Source organism: Rutilus rutilus, assembly GCF_951802725.1.
Source record: "Rutilus rutilus genome assembly, chromosome: 9".
In the NCBI taxonomy this organism is placed as follows: Eukaryota; Metazoa; Chordata; class Actinopteri; order Cypriniformes; family Leuciscidae; genus Rutilus; species Rutilus rutilus.
The window spans coordinates 29,170,937-29,193,075 of NC_140223.1; the positions used below are offsets into that span (position 1 = coordinate 29,170,937).

Here is a 22,139-nt window from a genome sequence, read left to right on the forward strand (position 1 = left end):
AAACTATTTTACAGTAAAATTACATTAAATGTACCGTTAGATCTATCACAGTTGTTTACCGTATATAGTAAGGAAACTTTCTCTTAACCAATAAACAGTTTTTCACTGTAGCGTTTTTACAGTCTTTGACCGTTAAAATCACGATATTTTTTTACAGTGTACAGTCAAACCAAAATTTATTTAGACACCTTCAACATTTCTCACATTATCACAATTTATTCTCTATAGAAAATGAAATGGTAATAAAATATGACAAGAATTTAAGAGTTGATATTTCACTGGTTTTGGCCATCCTTCTGGTCAACCAATAACCAAGCAATGCTTAATTTTGTCTGTGGTATAAAAAGGTCACTTTAGCAATAAAAAAATAATAATAATAATAATAAAAAAACACTTAAACAAACCATGGCCAGGTCAAAGTGTCTGAATAATTTTTGGTCCAAAATTTGTAAACATTTTACTGGTAGTCCACTGTATGAAGAATTTTTGGGTATAATATGTCACAGTTTACTTTATTTTGCTATCCTCACTTACATAAATTAACTATATTGTCCTGCACCCACTAGTAAGAAATAAAACATATATATATCTGGTGTCTGATTAATTTTTGGTTTGACTGTTGGTGCAATCCCATGCCCTATACCATACTGAGGCTAATTCAGATAGAGGCTAAATGGAACAAACCCATGTAGGATCCATATACCTCAAAAACCCATTTCGTGCTTACATTGGCCCCACCAAGAAATGTTGGCTGGAATGTGCGTGCACAACTAGTCTACTCTTGAACCAGTGAAAAAAAAAAAGTAAAAAAAACAACCAGCAACACTTGTGGCAAGGGGATCTTTAATAAATTCTAAAAACGTGTTTTGGCTTGAGAGCCTTCTTCAGGGTATACAACAGACACAATGCATTCAAGCCAAACCGCATTGGTAATTTTTTAAATTTATTAATGCTTCCCTTACCACAAGTGTTGCTGCATTCCCTCTTTTGCATTTTTTTCCACCTACAGTTGGTAAAGATCCTAGGTCCAGATCCTACCATACTAACTAGGCTACTCTTGAACCAGAACAAATTATTTTTTATCTAATACACCTGAGCATAAAGCAACATCAGACAGGCATTAAAACTTGGGGTTTTGGTGATGTCAGGGTACTTTTAGGACACTTTTTTCTTTATTTGCATCTAAAGGTTATGTCAAGTTTATCAAGAAAATACTGCTTCAAAACAAGACGCCAAATGTGTTACCTCGGTAACTTGAAGTAACTAGAACTTGGAAAAATTGATTGTATCAAGATGTATTGTAGGGTGTAGACTAAAGTAGTCTCTGTTGGCTAAGACTGCCCATAATTTGTTCACGGTGTAAGACTGTGTGCACGACTGCAAGAAACAGCCTTATTTGGAAGAAAATGTTAAAAATATCCCTCTATATGTTCTTCTCTAAACCAGTACGTTATAATAACAGAGTTCACGCCTCCTCAGAATCATTCTCAGAAAACGAACAGTGCTTTTGTATTTCTCTCAGTCTCTCACATTTTTTCTTACAGTCCACTTCTTTGCTAATGAGACTGCATTAAGTAGGTAAGAATGGAAATCAAAGTATACTAAATATTGTATATATATTGTAGTACATGTAACAAGAATTAAGGTTTCATAATTTCCATTTAGCCCATATTATTCTGGGTGGTCAATACTCCACTGATTTCTGTTGTTAATCTATTGGACAGAATATGTTCTTGCCTTTATACATTTTTTGCGCACAACAAAAAGTTGTTTGTTTTTACTTAAGGGCAAACCCAGGAACATGATGGGACCTCTGCTGCATAAACTGCTTTTACAAGGTATATAATCTGTTTCCTTCTCTTCGTTTAGTTAGTGACGTCTGTCTTGAGCATTTAAAAATACAGCAATTTGTGCTGTATTTAGTGTGTAAATATTGTTTTCATATTGGATGAGTTGCAATTGAACGATGTTAAATATTGCAGTGTAATGTACAGGTACAGGCCATCATACACACAATTACAGTTGGAAATATGCAAGGTTGTTTCCGAATTCCCAAAGTATATGTCAATTTAAATCTTTGTAAACCCAGCCAATCTGCACAATGAAAGCGTCCACTTAATTTTTTTGCATATATGTACGTGTTTACATACATAAACCGCAAATATTTCCATATGTAAACAATAATTCATGCATTAAATACAGCAGAAACTCCTGCAAAAATCAACATATTTTAAACACTCCCCAAACATCACTAATTGCACTTGACAGCAATTAGATGCTGCCTGGCATTTTTTTGTATACAAATTGAAAACAATGTCAAGCCAAAAGCAAAACAAGCATTTTGAAATGTGTGTATTTTATATAATCAGGGGAAGGGGTTTGTGTGGATGATTTTTGCCTTACCTGTGGGCCCCGTGATATCATGCACAATTCACCCCAGCAACGGGCACTGTCTAAATGTCATGGGGTGATTTTTTTTATTCATTTATTCTTTACTATCTGACATATGGTATCCAGTCCTCACAAATTAGTGGAAAAGTCATTGAAATGTTTTGGTCAGAAAGTGTGGGAATGTTCTTTACAAGTTTATATTCATTAGTTTTATTAATTAAACAAAATGTGTCAATAGATAAACTGGTTCCTTGTGTATTAGCATGAATTAGTTGACATCATTTTAAAAGTAATATACATGTAACCTAAATATACAGTCCCATTTTGAGAGTCTTTATGCATTAACACCAATATTTTTGAAAAATCACTTTATCTTCCATTCAGCTATTAATGTTCTCCAACTTTTGTCCCACAGCTGTTCTTCTCTATGATTCTTTAGCATGGGAAGTGAAAATGCCAAAAGACATTCACGGTCTCAGAGGTTCCTGTCTGGTTATACCATGTTCTTTCTCTTACACATCATATCCACCCAAAGACCCACGTAGAGTTGTGTGGTATCAGTGGGTCTCTAGAGGTTATCCTTTAGTTTATGATCCATGGTATCCAAACAAAGTCATTGAAAAGTTCAGAGGAAAAACTGATTTATATAGAACATCAATTTGGGATTGCAGTCTGCTGATCAAAAACCTGGAACAGTCCCACCATGGAGAAAAAATATATGCATGGATTGACCCTGAAAATGTTGGATGGCGCACCTATGAATTTTATGAAGTCACTTCTACAATTCTTGTTGATGGTAAATATTCTTGGAATAATATTCTTCTAGTTTAATATTATGTGATTGTACAACTGTGGCTGGAAGTGTTGGTCAATAATGTTCTATTACATTAGACATAATATGCTTCTCTCCAACTGACTTGCTTTTAACTTTTTTTTTAATATTTTTTTTTATTTATTCTAATTCTAATGTATCTGTCAACTGTAGCAAGTCCACCGCAGCCCAGCATTATTATTTATGGAGGTGAAAGGACGGGTGACACCTTTACAGTAATATGTTCGACTAACCACACGTGTCCAGACAGCAAACCAGACATCATTCTGAGTGGTACTGAAGGAACTGATCAATTAGACAATGAGCATCTTAAAGGCGGCCTGTGGAAAATCACTCTGACGCGCACAAGTGTCGTAAAAGCAGAAAGTTTAACTATTAAGTGTTCTGTAACATATCATGGTGGTGAAACAGTGACAACTACAAAGGACAAAAGCGCACAGTGTAAGTGAACACAAATATGCTTTGTGCTGTTAGATATAAGTTCACTTTAAATGTCACCGTTGAACCTATTTAATTTCAATTTCAGGTGTTCATCATCGAATAAAGATTGAGCCTGAACTGGCAGATGTCACAGAGGGCGTCGCAAAGAACTTCACTTGTTCCGTCTATCACTCCTGCCAGAGAGAGACTCCAACCATCACATGGAACTATGAGAACATGCAGGTCTCAACGGGGAGCAAACCACTCTCTGGTTTAAATCGGGTCACCAATTCCACCATAACCTTTCTGGGTTCAAAAGACGATCATGGGAAGAAATTGATTTGCACTGCAAAATTTTCTGGAGGAAACATTGAAGCTTCTGTTGTATTACATGTGCAGCGTGAGTAATTGGCATCTGTAATGTAACACTAACCTGAACAATAGGATATTGACTATTGTGGTTGTTGAATACTGAAGTATGTTTTTTAACCTTCAAGGGTTATTTCACCCAAAAGTGAAAATGATCCCATAATTTACTTACCCTCAAGCCTTCCTTGGTGTATATGACCAATCCCCTGGAGCCGTATGTATACTTTTATGATGGATGAATATGCTATTTTGGGCTTCAAAATCTCAGTTACTAATAATTCCCATTACAAAGCTTGGAAGAGCCAGGATATTTTTCTTATATAACTCTGATTATATTAAAGAAGAAAGTCATTTACACCTAGGATGGCTTGAGGGTGAGTAAATTATGGGATCATTTTCATTTGTGGGTGAACTAACCCTTTAAGGCTCAAATGTAGCATTTAATTTAAACCAAAAAACTTGAAAAATCTAAGCTTATTGATTTCTACTGATTCTCTTACAGAGTATCAAAAACCATCGAGTCCATTCCAGAATGAAAGTATGTTTTTTCGCACAATAGATATTCTCACATTTAAGCTAATGACAATGACACTTTTAGTTCTGTAATAATATTGATTAATCCATTATATGATATCATTTTAGCTTATTTCCAATATGAGGCAGATGTGATGCCCAAGATCACAGCGTTGACTCGTTCCTGTGTGGTAATACCGTGCAGTTTCAAGATGGAAGAAGAATATGTCACTCGACTTCGCGTTCTTTGGGTCACCAAAAAAGGGGGCTATATGTTCCACACTGACTCATATGACGTCTTAGACAACTTCAAAGGCCGCACAAAGCTCCTGGGAAACCCGGATGAACAGGACTGTACTGTGGAGATGGATAAAGTGCAAACTCATGACAACGGGCCATTCTGCTTCAGAGCAGAAAAAGAAAATGAGAAATACAGTTTCAACAACAGCTGTGTGTTCATTATAATGCGGGGTGAGGAAATATAACCATTTGACTGGTTATTACTCATCATTTATTGGTTATAAAAATGCTTTTAAAGATACATCACATCTCATAATATAACATCTTTGTGTTTCTTGTTAAAAAGCTTCTCCTGACAAACCTGTGATGTCATCCCTCCCTGAAGACATCGATCCCGGGACACGCGTCACCGTCAAATGCTCAGTCAACCACACATGCTCCTCTCACCCTCCCAAAATCAGCTGGAGCGTCCCAACAGCCCGAGAAACTGTCAGCCACAATCACATGGGTGGAGGCGTCTGGGAAACAGTGTCCGATGTGACCTTCATTCCAACTGGATATGAAGAGAAAGATGAAATTATCTGCAGTGCCAACTTTTGGGGTGGTAAAACACAGACCCATACTGCCATCCTGAGTGTTAAGAGTGAGTATCGACTGATACAGTTACATCAGATCTCAGATTACAGATTACATTAATGAGTTGGGCTTGTGCATGTTAGACTCTTTTGTCCATTTTTTTAATGTGACTGGTCAAACAGAAACTGTACTTCATGATGTGTGAGAGATGTGACTAATCCTTTTAACAATAATATTATCATAGGAGTTCAAGTGGTTGGATTTGGGCCTTATGTCATTGCTTCTTCACTTGTGTTCATCCTCGTTTGCTTACTTGCTGGAGTCTTCATTTATAAAAGGCGACACAGGTTTGTATTATTTTTTTATTTTTTTTTGTTGTTGTTGCTTATACTGATTCTTCAAAATATCTGGTTTCTGCTTAAAACTTTAATTTTGTCATACTTTTTCAGACTATGTCTGGCAGCAATTATCAGATCTATTAATTAAATAATCTTGAGAGAGTCCTTGTCAAAAGTGACTTTTTTCGATATATTAAACCTGTACTCATGTAATGCATCAGCAAATCTAATGATGTGGTGGTCACCAAACCTGAAGTGATGCTGTAGCAGTATTTTAAGGGATTGAAACAAATCTTTGTACATGTTATCACCATCATGTCCTGATGGTACTTGAAAAGTTTGGGCACAGCAACACCTTCCAATCAGGAAGTCAGATTTTTTTCATTTAACTTTTGAAAGAATCATACTACTGGTATATTTGAAATCATGAAGACGCATACCAAGTACATGGATACCAATTCTATCCAGTTCAATTTATTTGTAATGGATCTGCCACTGCTATGCTTAATTGCTGTTTTTATCAGTCAGCAGCACTAACAACTTCTCACTATCACACTGTCATTATTGATTGTAGAAAAACTCTTCATGATATCCAAGGGTCACGATCTGAACAAAGGTATATGTAGGACATATTGCACTCATTTAATCAGTGTTCAAATTAATTCATGTTAAAAGCTAAAATCCTCTGATTTGTAATACATTTACAATTTTAACCCTATTCTCTGATGCAGGAGATCAGTTTGGAACAGATTCTCAAGGTTGGAGATTTCTTTACTGAACTTATCTTTGTATCTTAGTATTTTTTCATAAGGCTAAATTAAAAATATCCAACCCCCATCCCCCAGTCATTTTAATATGCCTGAAGGAAGAGCAGCTTGGAATAACAGGGGAAACCGGAGTGAAATCGGGCAAGTAAAATGCAAAAAGCAAAAAAAAAAAAAAAAAAAAAAAAAAAAAAATGTTACTGGTCCAAATCTGTCCAATGTAGTCCAACTAGTGCTGATAACTATCTACAGGTACACTGGAAATGCTCCAGAAAGACCACTGAGGCCTGAACAAAGGCAGGTTAAAAGTATAATTAAAATATTACAAAAAAAAAAAGGCATAATCTAAGCACAAATAATTTTTGTTATCATGCTATTTAAACATTACATGACTATTTAAACGTCACATCTCTCAACAGACGGAGCATCTGGAGTCGATTTTCTAGGTAATCAATATTTACATTTTCTGTTTATTTTGTGTCATGAGTTTCATTATTAAATGATAAAATCCTCCAATCTGGTAACACTTGATTCTCTCTCTCTCTCTCTCTCTCTCTCTCTCTCTTAGACACCAATCACCAAGAACCAATGCAAATTTGAGAGCAGAATACAAGTCATTATTTTATATAAAAAAAAAAAAATAATAATCTGTATACTTTAAAAAAAAAAATGTCTCCTATGCAAATAACCAAAGCGGCATCACTGATGAACCTTCTCTCTTCACAGGGCAAACAACACATGTACTGTGTCAGGAAACAAGCCTTTCTCCAAACCTCATATTCCATCACCAAAGAGGTACAGTGCATTTGAACCACATATGAGTCCCTCAAGGTCATTTCATTATATTCACCATACACAGCAAAATAATTCTACAATCTTTTCTCCCCTACGTATCTCAGTGAGCCGAAAACCTACCACGTGAGTACATTTATCACTTCATCTAATTTCTTATAGCATGGGAAAACACAATTGATTTCTGTGATTAATATGCCATTGACTGATCTTTGTTTCTCTTTAAATTTTCCTCTAAGGGTTATGATTATGATGATGACCTGTATGGAAATGTCTGATGAAAATGTTAAATCAACAGGGCCGTACCCTCGAAGTTAGAACATGCGCTCTGGATTTGAGTCCAGTTCGCATCATTTCCCCATCCTGTTCCTCCTATTTTCTCTCTCACTCTGTTCAACATTGTCTTTTTTTTTTTTTTTTTTTTTTTTTTCAAATGACAACAATGTAAAACTGATGTACATGTAACAATATATATATAAAAAAAGTTTCTGAATTTAACAAAAAATTAAGTTCTAAAAAGTTATAATCTTAGGCTTCAGGAAGAGTTTATTTTAGAAAATGAAATGCATAAAGTTTCTGAGTCTGTAGTTTGTGTTGACTTTAACATTATTTTAACATTATTACACAACCTAAGCACTTAATCAATCCACAGACCATACCTTTTGTATTAAAGCCAAATTAAAGTTTTTGTGAAATGTTTTGCTTCAAAATTTTATTATGCTTATGCTATCTTTAAAATAATGAAAAATACATGTGGCTTAAGATCTCGATTGCATACACATATTCTTCCCATATTTGTCTGGCAGAAATTCAAATTGTTAAGATATCTAAAGAGGCATCTTCATCATTAGGATGTGCTTTTGACAGAACACTGTATTTCCTGCTATCAACATTTCATCTGCTTCATCAGCAATGAAGTTCCAAAAACTAGGGATGTCCAATTTTTTATTTTTTTTCTTCTTCAGAATAGTTGCTGATATTGAGTTGAATTGAATTGAGTTGATCTAAAGACAGCTAGTTAAAAGAGGGAGTGAGGGATAATGTCCTATGTCTTTTTGATCAAATATTGTATTAAAGGAGCAGAAAGCGACTTGTAGCCAATCAGCAGCACAGGATGTATACACCCATAATGGGGGAGGAAAGAGCAAGAGGAAGATTTAACACTAGAAGTGCCAGAATTCCATAACTACTAGAACTGCTGCAAGCGGTCATTTTGACCGCTAGATTCTAAACTCTATATCTTTAATGATAAATACCCAATTGAGAGATTAATGCATTTTATTGTATTAGGATATCTTTTAAAAACAAAACACCAAACTGTACATTTAAACAAGTTTAATTATACATTTATAAATAATAATACAGTAGCCTACCGTAATTATCGCATATTCACAACAGATAGGCTATATTTCCATATCCATTCAACATAACTCAGAACAAGATAATAACAACTAAAAGTATCTTATTTAATTATAAAACATTTTATTTTAATATAATAACAGAGAAAATAGGCTAATAGAAAAAAACTGGAAACGAGCTGATCTAAAACAAAACAAAGAAGAACCAAGAAGGAAGCGTAGGCTACAGAAACATAAAAATATTAGCCTATATTACAAATTGTATGTTAACTATTTACATCAATATTGTGCTTGGCTCTTGTGCGGAGCACTGCCTCCGCTTTGGTGTCTGCTGCGGTGGTTGCTTCTGCTGCTGACTGGAACCTTGTGTCAACTGCCATACTGCTATTTTCTCCTCCATGAACTGTGCTCTCAGCTACTCTGCAAGTTGCTGAGAGACAAAGGTCAACCGTGGGAAATGTAACAAAATAATACCGTGAAATTCAGTGCGGTCAATATGACCGTCTATGGCCATAATAGGGCTTGGGCGTCGTGACATCATTACTTGGCGTGGCCGCCATGTTGATTTCCTCCTTTACTGCTACTCGGACTACTGCGCACTGTTTATAGATGTACTCCCTCTCAGTCGTGTGTCTTAATTTGATTCATTTGACGTTACTATTTCAACCATGGTAAACCATTGCTGTATTGTGGGGTGTAACAGCGCAACACATAATTGCCATGGGAAAAATATCGAAAATGGATTAACTTTCCACCGCTTTCCTGCTTGGAGGCGCAACCACGGAGACCAAGTATACGAGATAACAAAGAGTCGTCGGCTCACTTGGATCGCGGCTGTAAGACGACCAAACATAACATCACGCTAAGGTTGCCTTCAAGTAAGCAAAACGATGCTTTGAAAACATCTGTTTCGCTGGAAGGGCAAGGGGGTAGCAACAGGACAACAGTACAGAGACTGACAGGTCCGATGGAAGGGCTAACGTTAATGTTATGAGAGTATTAAAATACGGGATATTTTACAGGAAAATACTAAAACGGGAAGATAGCAGGAAAAGAGCTCAAATACGTGAGAAACCCGGAAAAAACAGGAGGGTTGACAGCTACTAACTACACTTTTGAAACACATAGTTAAAAGTACATGTGTGAATGGTTGTTCGCACTAACGGTTACTAAACTAGCAGCTAGGTGGAGCGCACTGCCCTACAAAGGCAAAAGACCTTAAGTCGCTAGAGTGTGGAACTGAGAAAAATGACTTTAAAGTTTTTTAGTTGTCCAGCCAAATTAATTATAGGTAGGAAACTGGAAATCTGGCAATTAAATGGTTTGGTAATGAAAATGATCTACATAAAAAAATCTTGAGTTCAAACTTGACCTTTGACCCCAATTTTGAAGTTACTGTATTCTGCCTTTGTATTGTCTGCAAAAAGTGAGAAGTCATACCAAGGCAAAAGGCAGTAACTTCAAATTATCAATATTTGATTGCTGATCACCATTTACAAAATCATTATAGTAACACCAGTATTGTGTTTTATGGTTTGTTTGTGTATATGTTATTTAAGGTTGGGTCTGTAAAGCACTTCGATCAACTCGTGTTGTTTTAAAATGTGCTTTAGAAATAAAATGATTGATTGATTGATTGATTATTTTGGATGATTTACAATTACTTTTAGCCATCTACTTATTGCTATCCTCTGATTTGGTTGCACCCTGATGGCATTATTAATGAATTAGACATTACACAATACCCCCATAGCAGTAAAGAGTATCTTGTGTGCAGTAAAACTAACAGGTTGACTGCAGAGAGGTGACACTGAATCATATGAATACAAGATAAGCATATTTCTTTATTAAAAACATTAATTTAATTAATAATGGAATGCAAAGATATAACAAGATGTAAAACAAAGATACAGCAGATAGAACAACGAATCATGTACAAATTTAAAATGTATGGAATGGGAATAAGAGTAAATCATGTACAAGTGTTTGAACTTGGAATCCTGAATTAGGGGTGTTCTCACTCCTCATCCTCCACAACTTCGCTTACAGGCAGTGAACACCAGAAAGCCCTCCTGTTTGGGGGCATAAAAGGACATAGTTTTCCGATTATGTCGTTCTTTTTAGCCTCTTCAATCCCCCGGGCATGTGGTCTCAGGAGAGAGGGAACCTTCAGCTCGAACTTAGCCCGGAGGAAGTCCAACTCGGTAAAGTGAGCATCTGCATGGTTTAGTTTGAAGAACAGGCTCCTAGAGCCACGTCGCAGCTGGATCACTGACATCTTGCCCAACTTTGATGCCTTCTTGATCTTCACACAGGAGTGCCCATCCTTCCAATCCAGCACATCTTCATTCTTCATTTCAACCACTTCCACCTTCCTGGAGTTTGAACTTGCCACAACACTCACAAAATCCTCAAAGTCATACAGCACACCTCCAGGTCGATTTTTCATCTCCAGCTCGACACCATGGTGAAAACTGTCAGCACTCATGAACGTGTGTCCCTTTTCGAAGTATTTCAAAGTTATATCCTCCATGGAGGTGGTATCACCATTTACAAGGCAGACGAGGGAGGATAGCAAACACCAGTTCTTATTTTGGGCAGAACAGTTGTCCACCCAGAAGATGCAGTGGCATATGTCCCTTTCTTTTTTTAGTGCAGTCACATAGGCCGAGGTGATCTCTGCTGCTCTTCGCCCTGCCATGCCCTCATGCCAGACCACAGAGATGGTGTTTTTTTTGTTTTTTTTTCTTGCCAACAGAGGCAAAGGTCTCATGGAATGCCACGATGCGTTTTGTGAAGATTGATGTTTTCAAACCAGGCATACGAGGCAACATGATGACTTTTTGAAGGTCCACACTCTTCACCAATGTGTCCTCTGGCCAGTCCTTCTCTGCATCAGCCTGGTATATTATTCGGCTCTGCACGGCAGACTCTTTATGTCCACGCCACCTCTGGCACTGCAAGCAGTCGATGTCATGGCCATCCCCATCATGGTCATTTTTCATGTGCTGATCTTGCCGTACGCACTCCTCACATTCCTCCTCTCCAAGCTTTGCAAAGCTGATGTTCTTTTGTTTTACAGCTTTGCGGTAGCTTTCATAGGAGCAGCTGTTGCCTTTTTCCAAATAATCAGCATACATGAGCTTGATGTTAATGTTGCTAGGGAGGTAGCGACGATGTGGGGCATGCTCTCTTTGATAGTGGCTCACTGATGGGTGGAATGATTCAATGTGGTCATAAAAAGGCTGCATGTCCAGCTTGTTGGATGGTGTATGTCTTCCTCTTTGGTCTCTTGTGATCGCCTCATTCCCTATCTCATTCCCCATCACAGAGAGGACCAGACTGTCATTCGTCGGGTGGTACCCCAAAGTGGCCAAAAAAAAAGTTTTACAGACCTGCTGTGGGACCTGATCTGCATTCTTTAGTCTGTAAACAAAGGACCTGCCCCGTCGACTTGTTTTTCCATCCCCACAAACTTTTGCTGTTGGTACCTGGCTGACACTGTGGAACATGAATGCACGTTTGTCTGTGTAGCTGATGTCCCAGTACCTCTTCCAGATCTCCTTACGCCTCTCCTCACTAAATTTGTCTGTGCATTTTCTTCTGCATTTACACGGATCTCTCATTGGTGGGGCTGTGGCTGGAGTGCAGGTGGGCTCTGGTGCTGGCAGTGAAGCGAGGGTGGGCTCTGGTGCTGGCAGTGGAGCGAGGGTGGGCTCTGGTGCTGGCAGTGAAGCGAGGGTGGACTCTGGTGCTGGCAGTGGAGCGAGGGTGGGCTCTGGTGCTGGCAGTGGAGCGAGGGTGGGCTCTGGTGCTGGCAGTTGAGCGAGGGTGGACTCTGGTGCTGGCAGTGGAGCGAGGGTGGACTCTGGTGCTGGCAGTGGAGCGAGGGTGGACTCTGGTGCTGGCAGTGGAACGAGGGTGGGCCCTGGCAGTAGAGCTGGAGCTGGAGCAAGGTGAAACTCCATAAGAGCATCAAGCGTGGTGTCAGGTGTGCTGCAGAACAGCTCATCAGAACCAAACTCTGGGAAACTAATATCCAGACAACTATCAAGAACTGTCCATGTTTTTGAGTTGGGTGCTGGATCACAATCAATATCGCCATAAGTAACTGAAATGAACAGAACAAATTTACAAATTTACAATTAGAAACATGCATGGAAAAATATGGAACATGAACATGAAATATTCTTCAAATATTTGATTAATTAATGTCAATGTTATCAAATTGGGATAATGCCTACCACTGTCCAGAACGATCATTTTTTTTGTTTGCGGTGCGTCCGGACTGCAAGGAATATCGCCACAAGGAACTGAAAAGAATAGAGCAAATTTAATAATAGTAATAACAACAACAACAATAATAATAATAATAATAATAATAAAAATAAGGCATCGAGGGAAATTTGAATAGGAAATAATATTTTATATATATCGAATACACGTAGGTCCAGCAAACATTTGTTTTTACCAATAGGTTATTTGATTAGTCAGTGTCTATTTTAACAAATTATCAGGCCTACAAGTTAGTGCCACTGGTTAATCAAGGGTTAAGTTTGGCTACAATGCTTTAATGACAGCTCTCTGACTGGTGGATTTGATTGGCCAATCTCAAATGCTATAGCATGGAGTAATTTGTATTATTTGTTTTTCTGACATAGCCTAACTGACAACCAGACAAAAAAGCTATACATGTCGGTGGATACCGTTTTGCAACCAATTATTATTTATTGCAATGTTCGCTAACGTAAAAGGATATAATTGCTTGTACATTAAATGAAAATCGCCTTTAAAGGACTTGTGGATTGATGTGAACGCCATCAAGGAATAATGCTCAGAATGCTTGTGGATTAAACATCTCCGATGACGTTCATTACCATGGATTTTATCAGGTTACAAGAAAGGGTAGGATATGGATTTAATTGCAAGCTGTTTCTACTGTTTTTATGCGTGACCATACACGGTAGCTAACTGCATTCGACTCCACTCGTGTCGTGCAGTCTGCTGTCTGTCTAACTCACTGCTGTCACTGACATGCTGTCACTGAGGGAATAATCTGCATTATGAAAAGCAAAAAATAAATACAAACATTTATTTGAGATTATTTACGCTTAACTTACTTATTGCTGGCAAGTTATAGTCTCTGCTTGTTTATAGTGCTTTTATATGGAACAGTTTGGTATTCATTAGATAACTGACTAACTTTAGCCTATGCTATAGATGGGTTTCCGTTTCTCGAATTACCCATTATCCTCTGCGGCGCGCCGCCATGTTGTGTGTCAAAGCTGTCAGTAAGCCACTGTGCTGCATTAATAGAAAGCCAGTTAATATAAAGTATTTTTGACTCTTTTGTGTTGAGATACGATGACAAATTCCTCCAAACCTGGCGACAAGGTGAAGGTTATTTACAGGGACACATTAGACGATGTTTGCAAGGCAAGATATGATGAGAAATTGAGTTATATCGATGGAAAGGATCCTTACACAATGTCGAAAGAGGGAGAGCGCCAGGCCCTGCAGGAAAGAGGACTGGTTATGTAGGCTAATCCTGCAGCATACCCCGATATTCAGGAAATGGACATTGCCAAGTATCTCATCCACACCGTTAGTGCGTACACTTTTGACGAATTAAGAGGAAGAAAGTCTCTGGAAGCATACAATTATTTTGTTAGAATGTGCGAGTTAAAATTTTATGTGGTCGCATTTGTGCGAGTGCATGGTCATGTACTACTCAGTTAAATTCACGCATGAATTCTCCTGCATTGAACTTGTTTTAGCGCCCGCCAAAGTCTTATTTGATCGGTGAGTAATGTAGATGAACTGGGCGCATGTTTAACTGAAAGAACGAGCAGAGGGAGAGAGAGCCGGTCGCGCGCGCGCACTCCCTCTCTCTTCGGAGCCAGGCGAAAGTGTAAACAAGACTTCACCGTCTCCAAACTAAGCGCTGTCTTGCTCTCTCTCCCTCGTGGAAAAGTTAGTCTGGAGCCCTGCATTGACGGTTCACATCGCTGTAGCCAGGCGGCTGATATCTGCACAGCCCTTATTATACGGTACATTTAGACTCAGTGTCAAGACAGCGAATTTGACAGCCGATGAGAGCTAGCGCATTTAGCTAGCCCATCTTGGAAATGATTAGATAAAGTACGTGTCACATCTCCAGAGCACAAAACCTCTAAATGTTCACAAGAGCTGCACTGAACATTGACTCCAGCCAAACGGAGAATAATCGTATGATTTTCATGTTCAGAATAATGCCGATTCAGGATATTATCATGCTCCGTAATGCAAACGCTTGACCCACTTGACACACAAGATGGCGCCGTAAGGAGTTGCGGGAGAAATGTGACGTCATCGTAAATCTATCTATAGGCTGCTAGCTAGCTAAATGAAGTAATGTTAGATCGCGATCTAACGTTTGTCTAATGCATCTTTTGTTTTTCTTACCTTCACATTGATGTCTGCGTTTCAAAGCCATCTCAACCATCATTTTCCCTCGAGAGTAATGGGCCATCCTTAAACTCTATAGTAAAAACAACCACTCAACAATATTTGTTTTAACTACACTTTTATTCAGGTACCGTGTGTGTCAGAAGTGCTTCAATGAGAGTTGCATGACAGTACACAGGCAACACCGTAACTTAAACGCGGCAAACTTTATTGGGCAGTAAAACAAAGGCAGAATACCGTAACTCCAGGCCGGCACAGTAACTTCATATTGACGCGCGGCTAAACAAAGGCAGAGTGCCACTCAATTTGAGCGTTCCAAAACAAAGCCAAAGAGCGGTAACTGATGTTACGGTGTTCTGCCTTGGTTTCTCATGGGCTTTTGGAAGTTACTGTTCAGACAACCCATTATTTTCTCGAAAAAACAACGGAATTGACTCAAGATACTTATACACATGATAAAGGGGGTCTTGAATGTGCCAAAAATAGCAATAACTCATTTTCGACAAAAATGAAGTTACGGTCTTTTGCCTTTGCACGGCAGCGCAGCTTACCTTTGTCCGGATTACTGTGTTCCCACTGTTTGCCGGCTTTATGATCTGCAGCTCCTGAACCCATCCATTTGTGAACTTCACATGAGACTCCAATGACTTGTAGCTTCAGAACTGTTCTGAAGTGTATAGGCGCTCACACCACAAACAAGGTAGCCGAAGATGTCTGTTATGCAAAACTGTGGCAGCAAGTCGTCGTCGGTGCTCCACTCTTTGTTGGGAATTTCATATGGATCCAAACCGTTAATAGTGCCGATTTTGTCCACATACCGGTCCCTGGCTTCCCTATTTAATGTATCCTGGTAAATTCCACATCCTTTTCGGGATTTTAACATCTTTTTTCTTAGTTTTCTTTCTCCCAACTCTGCTTCTTCTCCTCATTCGACTTGCTGTATGTTTACATTCGCGAGGCCATCAACATGGCCGCCACGTCCCAGAATGCAACGCGGCACCCAAGCCCTATAGGTAAATATGTTCATTTGTTTTTTTGCCTTATTTGTAATTTATATGAAACATTTTAAATGAAAATACAGACACTTTTAGGAAAAGTCAGGTACCAGCAGGATTTTATTTATTTTTTCAACAAAGTTATAGCAGATATAAAATTCAAAACGGTCAAAATGACTGTCATGGCACTTCTAGTGTTAACACCGTGTCCTAACCAGACGCGATGCGATAAGATTCCAGCGACAAGCAATTTGCCTGTCCACACCAGAAGTGACGTGACTGCGATATCCATCAAAATCAATCAAAACCCACAGCCAATCAGAACAATGTGTGAGCGGGCTCTCACGGCAAGTGCATGACACCAGAGAGTAATCTTGACGGCACTCGCAAGAAAATGGATAAGCAGACTACATGATCAAATTCACAGATATAACACCATTTAAACATTATTTAAAATACATGATGAGTTACTAAAACAATATTTGTCAAAGAATAGACTTGTTTGTTCACAGTTTGAACGTTCTTGTTTCCATTTGTTTAATTTCAAGATCTGAGGTGAATTATCCATTGTTGCTTTTACAGCTACAAAGCTGGAGCACTAAATGATATTCAAAGCTCAATGATTATCATTGCCACACTTTGTGTTTGTTGTTCCAGCGTGACGTCGCAGAAAAATAGAAACCATTTCTAAAATAGAATCGTCGCGTGTCGCCGTCGCGCCTGGTTAGGACAAAAACTCTGATTAACATGGAAAAGATACCTTTTTCGCGTGTAGTTAGGACACGGTGTAAGAAAAACTAGAAAGTGAGATGTCTGAGAGACGTTACAAAAAGGTCAGAGGAATATAACTGGAAAAAGAAGGGGTATGAGCAGGCAAGAACAGGGGTGTCCAAACCTGCTCCTGGAGGGCCACTGAGTTTAGCTCCAACTTGCCTAAACACACCTGTCTGGAAGTTTCTAGTATAAGAGCTAAATTAGCTGGTTCATGTGTGTTTAATTGGAGTTGGAGCTAAACTTTGCAGGAAAGTGGCCCTCCAGGAGTAGAATTGGACACCCCTGCAGGAAAGAACTTTACCTGCGTTAATATTAGAAAAGCATTTCAGCGCTAGAGAGACATAACTGGGAAAGCCTGAAAACACACGCTGAGGTTTGCATGCTTCTGCTCCATATGTGAGTAACATTGGTTTTGACAACTGGCAAATAGCATACAGTTTGGATTGGCGGTATGGCTCTGTTCTGGGCAAGAACTCCCTGTGCATCCATGCAGCCTAGCATGGATAAGAGCAGGGAGAGCAGCAATAACCCCCCTTAGGGTAAACAGAACAGAACCGACATGAATGTATTGCAGATATCATTAATTCAAGATTTTTAAAGTACAACACGATTCAAGAATTTATTCTTATTCAAGTAGAATCAGAATGCCAAATCCTGACTGACGAGAGGAGGAGCTGGGGATGGAGGAGGGAATTAGCTCCTGAGAAACACGATAGCTGCTGATAATACTTGAAGGAGCTTATATATGAATACAGTGATAGGCGTCGTATTCCTATAGGTAAACGTGGATCAGCTGAGAGTCAGCTGATGCGAGCTTGACTAATGTGACCTGCCAGAACCGACGCTACGCTTGATTTCTTTTACTCTATTTTCTTACTCAGTAGTTGTCAAATGTAACCCGTTGTAGAATTGCTGCTGTCTCATTATGGATTAATGGAATATTCACGTCAGAAAATCAGAGTGATACATAGCAGTGAACGTTCGGACTAGGGATGTCGTGGGATTTTACTATAGTGCTGTTCATAGCGAGAGAGACCAGAGAGGTAACCAGTCCAGATGTATGTCCTGACAGGCGACTAAGGAGCAGCTGCTGCTGTCTCTCCCTCCTCAGTCTCAAGAAGATTAGGGCTGACGTTACGTTACTGTTGCCAAACATTTCGGTAATTTTTTTTTTCAATTTTGCAGCGTCAGTCTCTAAGGACTTCACTTTTTTTCTTTTAACTTCTCCCAACCGTCTTTATCTTTGCGTTTTGCCATCACGAGCCCACTCGTCTACTTTGCGTCAATTTCGGTTTAAGCAAAAAAAGATTGCATTAGTGCCCCGTTGTCTGTCAACGTCACTTAATCTGACACTTTTTCATTGATGATGAACCAGCCAGGCTGACGGCCGTCGGACGGTTGGACATTCTGGACTTCTGCGCCAGTCCGCCCCTGTGTGTGTTCATAAAAATGCAACTTTGTGTGTTCAGGAAAAATACAACATAGTGACAAATACCAATTGTTTACTTAAATAGTTTATGCAAAATGGTATTTTTGGTAACACTTTATAATAACTGCACGATATTGATCATTAGTTAAGCATTACTAAATAGTTAATTCATCATTTATAAAGCATTAATAGACATTAATAAGCAGTTTATAAATAGAGCTATAAATGCTTTATTCTTGACTTATAAGCATATATATAATGTGTTTAATAATAGTATTTTCATACTTTATTAATGATCAATTTGTCATTTCTAAATGAAGTATTGCATTATTTACAAACCAGTTACATTATTAACCATTATTTACAATCTAGGTGTTGTCATTGATTAATAAGATCACTTAGAAAGTGTAAGTAAATGTAGTAGATTGAGGAGTTATAAAGCATTTATTAGTGGTCAGTTCACTATTTTGTGAGCTCATCTAAAGTGAGGACTATTCATGCTTTGTAAAGCATTTACAAAGAAGATTTAAAGGCTCAGTTTTCTTCTAAACAGAAAAAGGAAACAAACACACACAGTGATACAGAACATAAAAATATTAACAGTCTTTAAATCATCTTTATAAACGCTTTATAAGGCATAACTAGTCCTCACTTTAGATGAGCTCACACACATAGTTAACTGACCACTACTAAATGCTTTATAACTACCTGAATTAACCATGAATTACAGTAGAAATACATGCTAATAAACCATTTATTAACACACTAAGTAACTATTACTATATGTCTGAATAATAATATGTATTTAAACAGTTTATTAATCATTTACTTACACTTTCTAAGTGATCTTTATATGAACCACTGACAACTCCTAAATAACCGGTTTGTAAATAATGCTATACTTCATTTAGAAATGATAAATTGATCATTAATAAAGTATGAAAATACAATTATTAAACACATTTTAGATATGTTTATAAATCAAGAACAAAGCATTTATAGCTGTATTTATAAGTTCATAAATCCTATTTATGAACAGACATAATCTCTATATTGATCGAGTAGTTACACTAAGGGGCATATTTGGTGGAATCATTGATAATGCCTCAAATTAATCATTTAAGGGCTCTTACACTTGAAATAAGGGGCTTTCACACCAGATGAACCGTTTCATAGTGCATAGTTCTTTTCATAAAACTAATGTCGGAAGTACCTGCTTTTTGGCTTGTTTGCACCACAGGAACTGTGAACGATTTTAGTTCTAGGAACGCCTTTTGAGGGAACTAAATTAGCTTCTACTTCAGAGTAGTGTCTAACCCAGCACAGTAAGAACTGCCAGTGACGTTAGTGTACGCTGATTGGCCGAATGCACGTGAAACACCAACACCCACCATTTAAAAAAAAAAAGAAGCCATGTTCACACACAGATTGTAGCCTATATATTTACTCCACAAACTACCTCTACAAACATGGAAAAGAGTGATAGATGGACCTCTCAACCTTTATGCTAAGGAGAAAATCCAATGCAACTTTGAGGGGACCAAGAGGAACAGGATTATGAATTTCTGGTCAGCTAGCGAAATTGGACATCAACCACACGCAAATGCTAATACTTTTTCATACTGTCTACTTCTTTGTATAACAGTTATATTTAATAACGTATTAGACAGGACTGTTAAACAGATTGTAAACTAATGAATACGGAGAATAGAAGCACTATGTGCTCAGGCTCTGGTGTTCTCAGTGCCATCAAAATAAATGTTCACTGTGCCGTTAAAATAAAAGTTACAACAAGCGTGGCATACTTCACTTCCGAGTTCCTACTGGTGGCGCAAATGCAACCAGGAAAATGGCCCTAAGGGAACATTTAGTCCCCAGGGAGCCACCCTGGTGGCTAGTTCCTATAACTAAGTTCTACCCAGTGTGAAAGGGGCTATAGTTCACCCTGGGTAATTCTAAACCCCAAGTAAATGGGATCCTGGGTTATCTTATTTTATGTTTCACACTGCTCATACTTTGCTCAGAGTTAACAATTAATCCTGGTTATTCATAATCTGATATCACACTATAAATTCTTAAACCCTGGTTCACTGTTCTTATTTGCCTACATTCGGTATATACGTTAAAATATAACAATAACCCATTAACTAAACAATGTAATTGAAAGTACAAAGTCATCATAATTGTTTTACTAAGGATGATAATCTCAAATGTTAAAGTTTTTTTTTTTTTTTTTTTCAGAATGTGGAGTAGACTATCAAGAATGTCTCGCAGGTAATTACTAAACTTTTGAGTCTATTTTTAACATCTACATTGAATAATTCATCGACCTCTATCAGTTATGAATTAACTTGAACTTAATTAAATCCTTGACTTTCGTGTGTGTGTGTGTGATCACCAGGTTTCGTTCAGGTGAAGGCAGCAGTGGTACAGGTGGCAGAGAGCAGGGGCAAGTACCCAAAAGCTTCTAATGCGCTCTTCTGCAATAAACCAGGACAAAACAAATCCTCTAATGGAAATTTACTGAATCTGTGATTTTAATTTGATTTTTATATTTAGGTATAGAGTTGTTTTATGAATATATACTTCATTATCAGCAGAAATTGAAGGTCTTGGGTTGGATACTATCTGTATTGCATAATGTTTTGGACAATAAATAGATAAAAGTTTATGTATCAATGAATAATTTTAGATTAATCTATAAAGCCTGTTCTGATACAATGTTGTACTTTTCTCACAAAATGTATTTTCTCCCTGTTTCTCAGTAGTAATCAATCCAATAAGGAAAGTCATCTAAAAAACTCAGATCAGTTGTTTTACAGATTGTGTGATGATTGTTGTAAAAGAAAATATAAGAACTATTGTACACACACACACACACACACACACACACACACACACACACACACACACACACACACATACATACATACATATACAGTATATATATATGCTGTCACAAATTAACATGTTAACTATTGTGATTTATATTATTATACTTTTTTTTATGTTTAACACTTTGAAAATAGCCAATAACGCAATTAATGTAGCATCCTTTTTTTTCTGGCATGCTTTGGCTAGCATTATAGTATATGATCGCGCTCTCATTCATTCAAGTGCTTTTAAACCATTCAAGCACAATAAGAAAACTCAATTCGGTACTGTTCTGTGAAGTAGCTCTCTGTAAACAACCCTAAACGAGTAACACAGAAAGCCGCATTTGAATTCTCTTTTGCAAACCTGAACCAACAAAACACACAAAATTACGTTAAAAAGCCAATTTTCTTAAATGACCGTAAAGAGTTGGGAGAAATTAGGATGTGTCAGATTTGCCTCATGTCTTAAAGTGACAGCAGCCTAATAAACAAGCTGAAGTCTGTCATAAATGTTAATCCAACAATCGAAAAAGGGAAAATCAAACACTGCTCTTGACTGAATAACATTTGTAGCTTTAATAATGATTAATCTGTATTTAATTTATATAGTGAAGACTGTGCAGGGTTATTTTACATTTGATTAGTTTATTCAATTTCTGTATAGTTCCTACCAGAATATTACTGTTAGACCTACCTAAAAATCTTAAAGCACTTTTTACAAGGACTTTACATGGTTCAGGAGCAATGAAAAAAAAAAAAAAAACGTTTACAGGAAAAAAAGCTTATTAAATGTTTAAAAAATGTATTTGTTTTAACAAAATATGCCATTAATTGCTTTTAACTTTGACTTGTTTGGAATTTTTAATAGTATTAACACTTAAATTTGTATGTGTCATGTATTGAATCAATCAATTATTATTGTAATTTTCACTGTATTATGAACACAGCAGTAATGTTTGTAACTTTTTGGTGTCTAAATTGTAAAAAAAACTGCTTATATAGCACAAAAGATGGTTTTATCATTA

The 22,139-nt window shown here is 37.6% G+C and overlaps 2 protein-coding genes across 3 annotated transcripts; one reads left to right on the top strand and one right to left on the bottom strand.

The window, feature by feature from the left end:
- The first annotated feature begins 1,164 nt into the window (after window positions 1-1,164).
- LOC311297068 (uncharacterized protein) lies at window positions 1,165-7,923 on the top strand. Its single transcript, XM_084419160.1, has 17 exons — window positions 1,165-1,578; window positions 1,787-1,838; window positions 2,807-3,187; window positions 3,377-3,664; window positions 3,750-4,043; window positions 4,515-4,550; window positions 4,655-4,996; window positions 5,112-5,408; window positions 5,586-5,688; window positions 6,254-6,295; window positions 6,411-6,437; window positions 6,525-6,740; window positions 6,863-6,889; window positions 7,012-7,056; window positions 7,170-7,238; window positions 7,343-7,361; window positions 7,475-7,923. The coding sequence occupies exons 2-17, from the start codon at window positions 1,802-1,804 to the stop codon at window positions 7,511-7,513; spliced, it is 2,262 nt and encodes a 753-aa protein (XP_084275286.1). The 5' UTR covers window positions 1,165-1,578; window positions 1,787-1,801; the 3' UTR covers window positions 7,514-7,923.
- A 2,459-nt stretch (window positions 7,924-10,382) lies between these two features.
- Window positions 10,383-15,640, bottom strand: LOC311297633 (uncharacterized protein). 2 transcript variants are annotated; one of them, XM_084420018.1, is made up of 3 exons: window positions 15,038-15,640; window positions 12,838-12,906; window positions 10,383-12,704 (listed from the first exon to the last, which is right to left on the bottom strand). In XM_084420018.1, the coding sequence occupies exons 1-3, from the start codon at window positions 15,102-15,104 to the stop codon at window positions 11,299-11,301; spliced, it is 1,542 nt and encodes a 513-aa protein (XP_084276144.1). In that variant the 5' UTR covers window positions 15,105-15,640; the 3' UTR covers window positions 10,383-11,298. The 2 variants fall into 2 exon arrangements, with proteins under 2 accessions (XP_084276144.1, XP_084276145.1); XM_084420019.1 differs by lacking the exon at window positions 15,038-15,640 and adding an exon at window positions 13,714-13,812.
- Window positions 15,641-22,139: the final 6,499 nt, after the last annotated feature.

Bases quoted from the DNA above. Each gene is read 5' to 3' on its own strand.
- LOC311297068 (XM_084419160.1), top strand. From the start codon at position 1,802: ATGATGGGACCTCTGCTGCATAAACTGCTTTTACAAG. The intron at 4,551-4,654 runs GTATGTTTTTTC...ATATCATTTTAG, and splicing joins GAGTCCATTCCAGAATGAAA to CTTATTTCCAATATGAGGCA. The intron at 6,438-6,524 runs GTTGGAGATTTC...CCCATCCCCCAG, and splicing joins GTTTGGAACAGATTCTCAAG to TCATTTTAATATGCCTGAAG.
- LOC311297633 (XM_084420018.1), bottom strand. From the start codon at position 15,104: ATGGCCCATTACTCTCGAGGGAAAATGATGGTTGAGATGGCTTTGAAA. The intron at 12,907-15,037 runs GTAAGAAAAACA...TATTCTTTTCAG, and splicing joins ACGCAGACATCAATGTGAAG to TTCCTTGTGGCGATATTCCT. The intron at 12,705-12,837 runs GTAGGCATTATC...TGTTCATTTCAG, and splicing joins AATGATCGTTCTGGACAGTG to TTACTTATGGCGATATTGAT.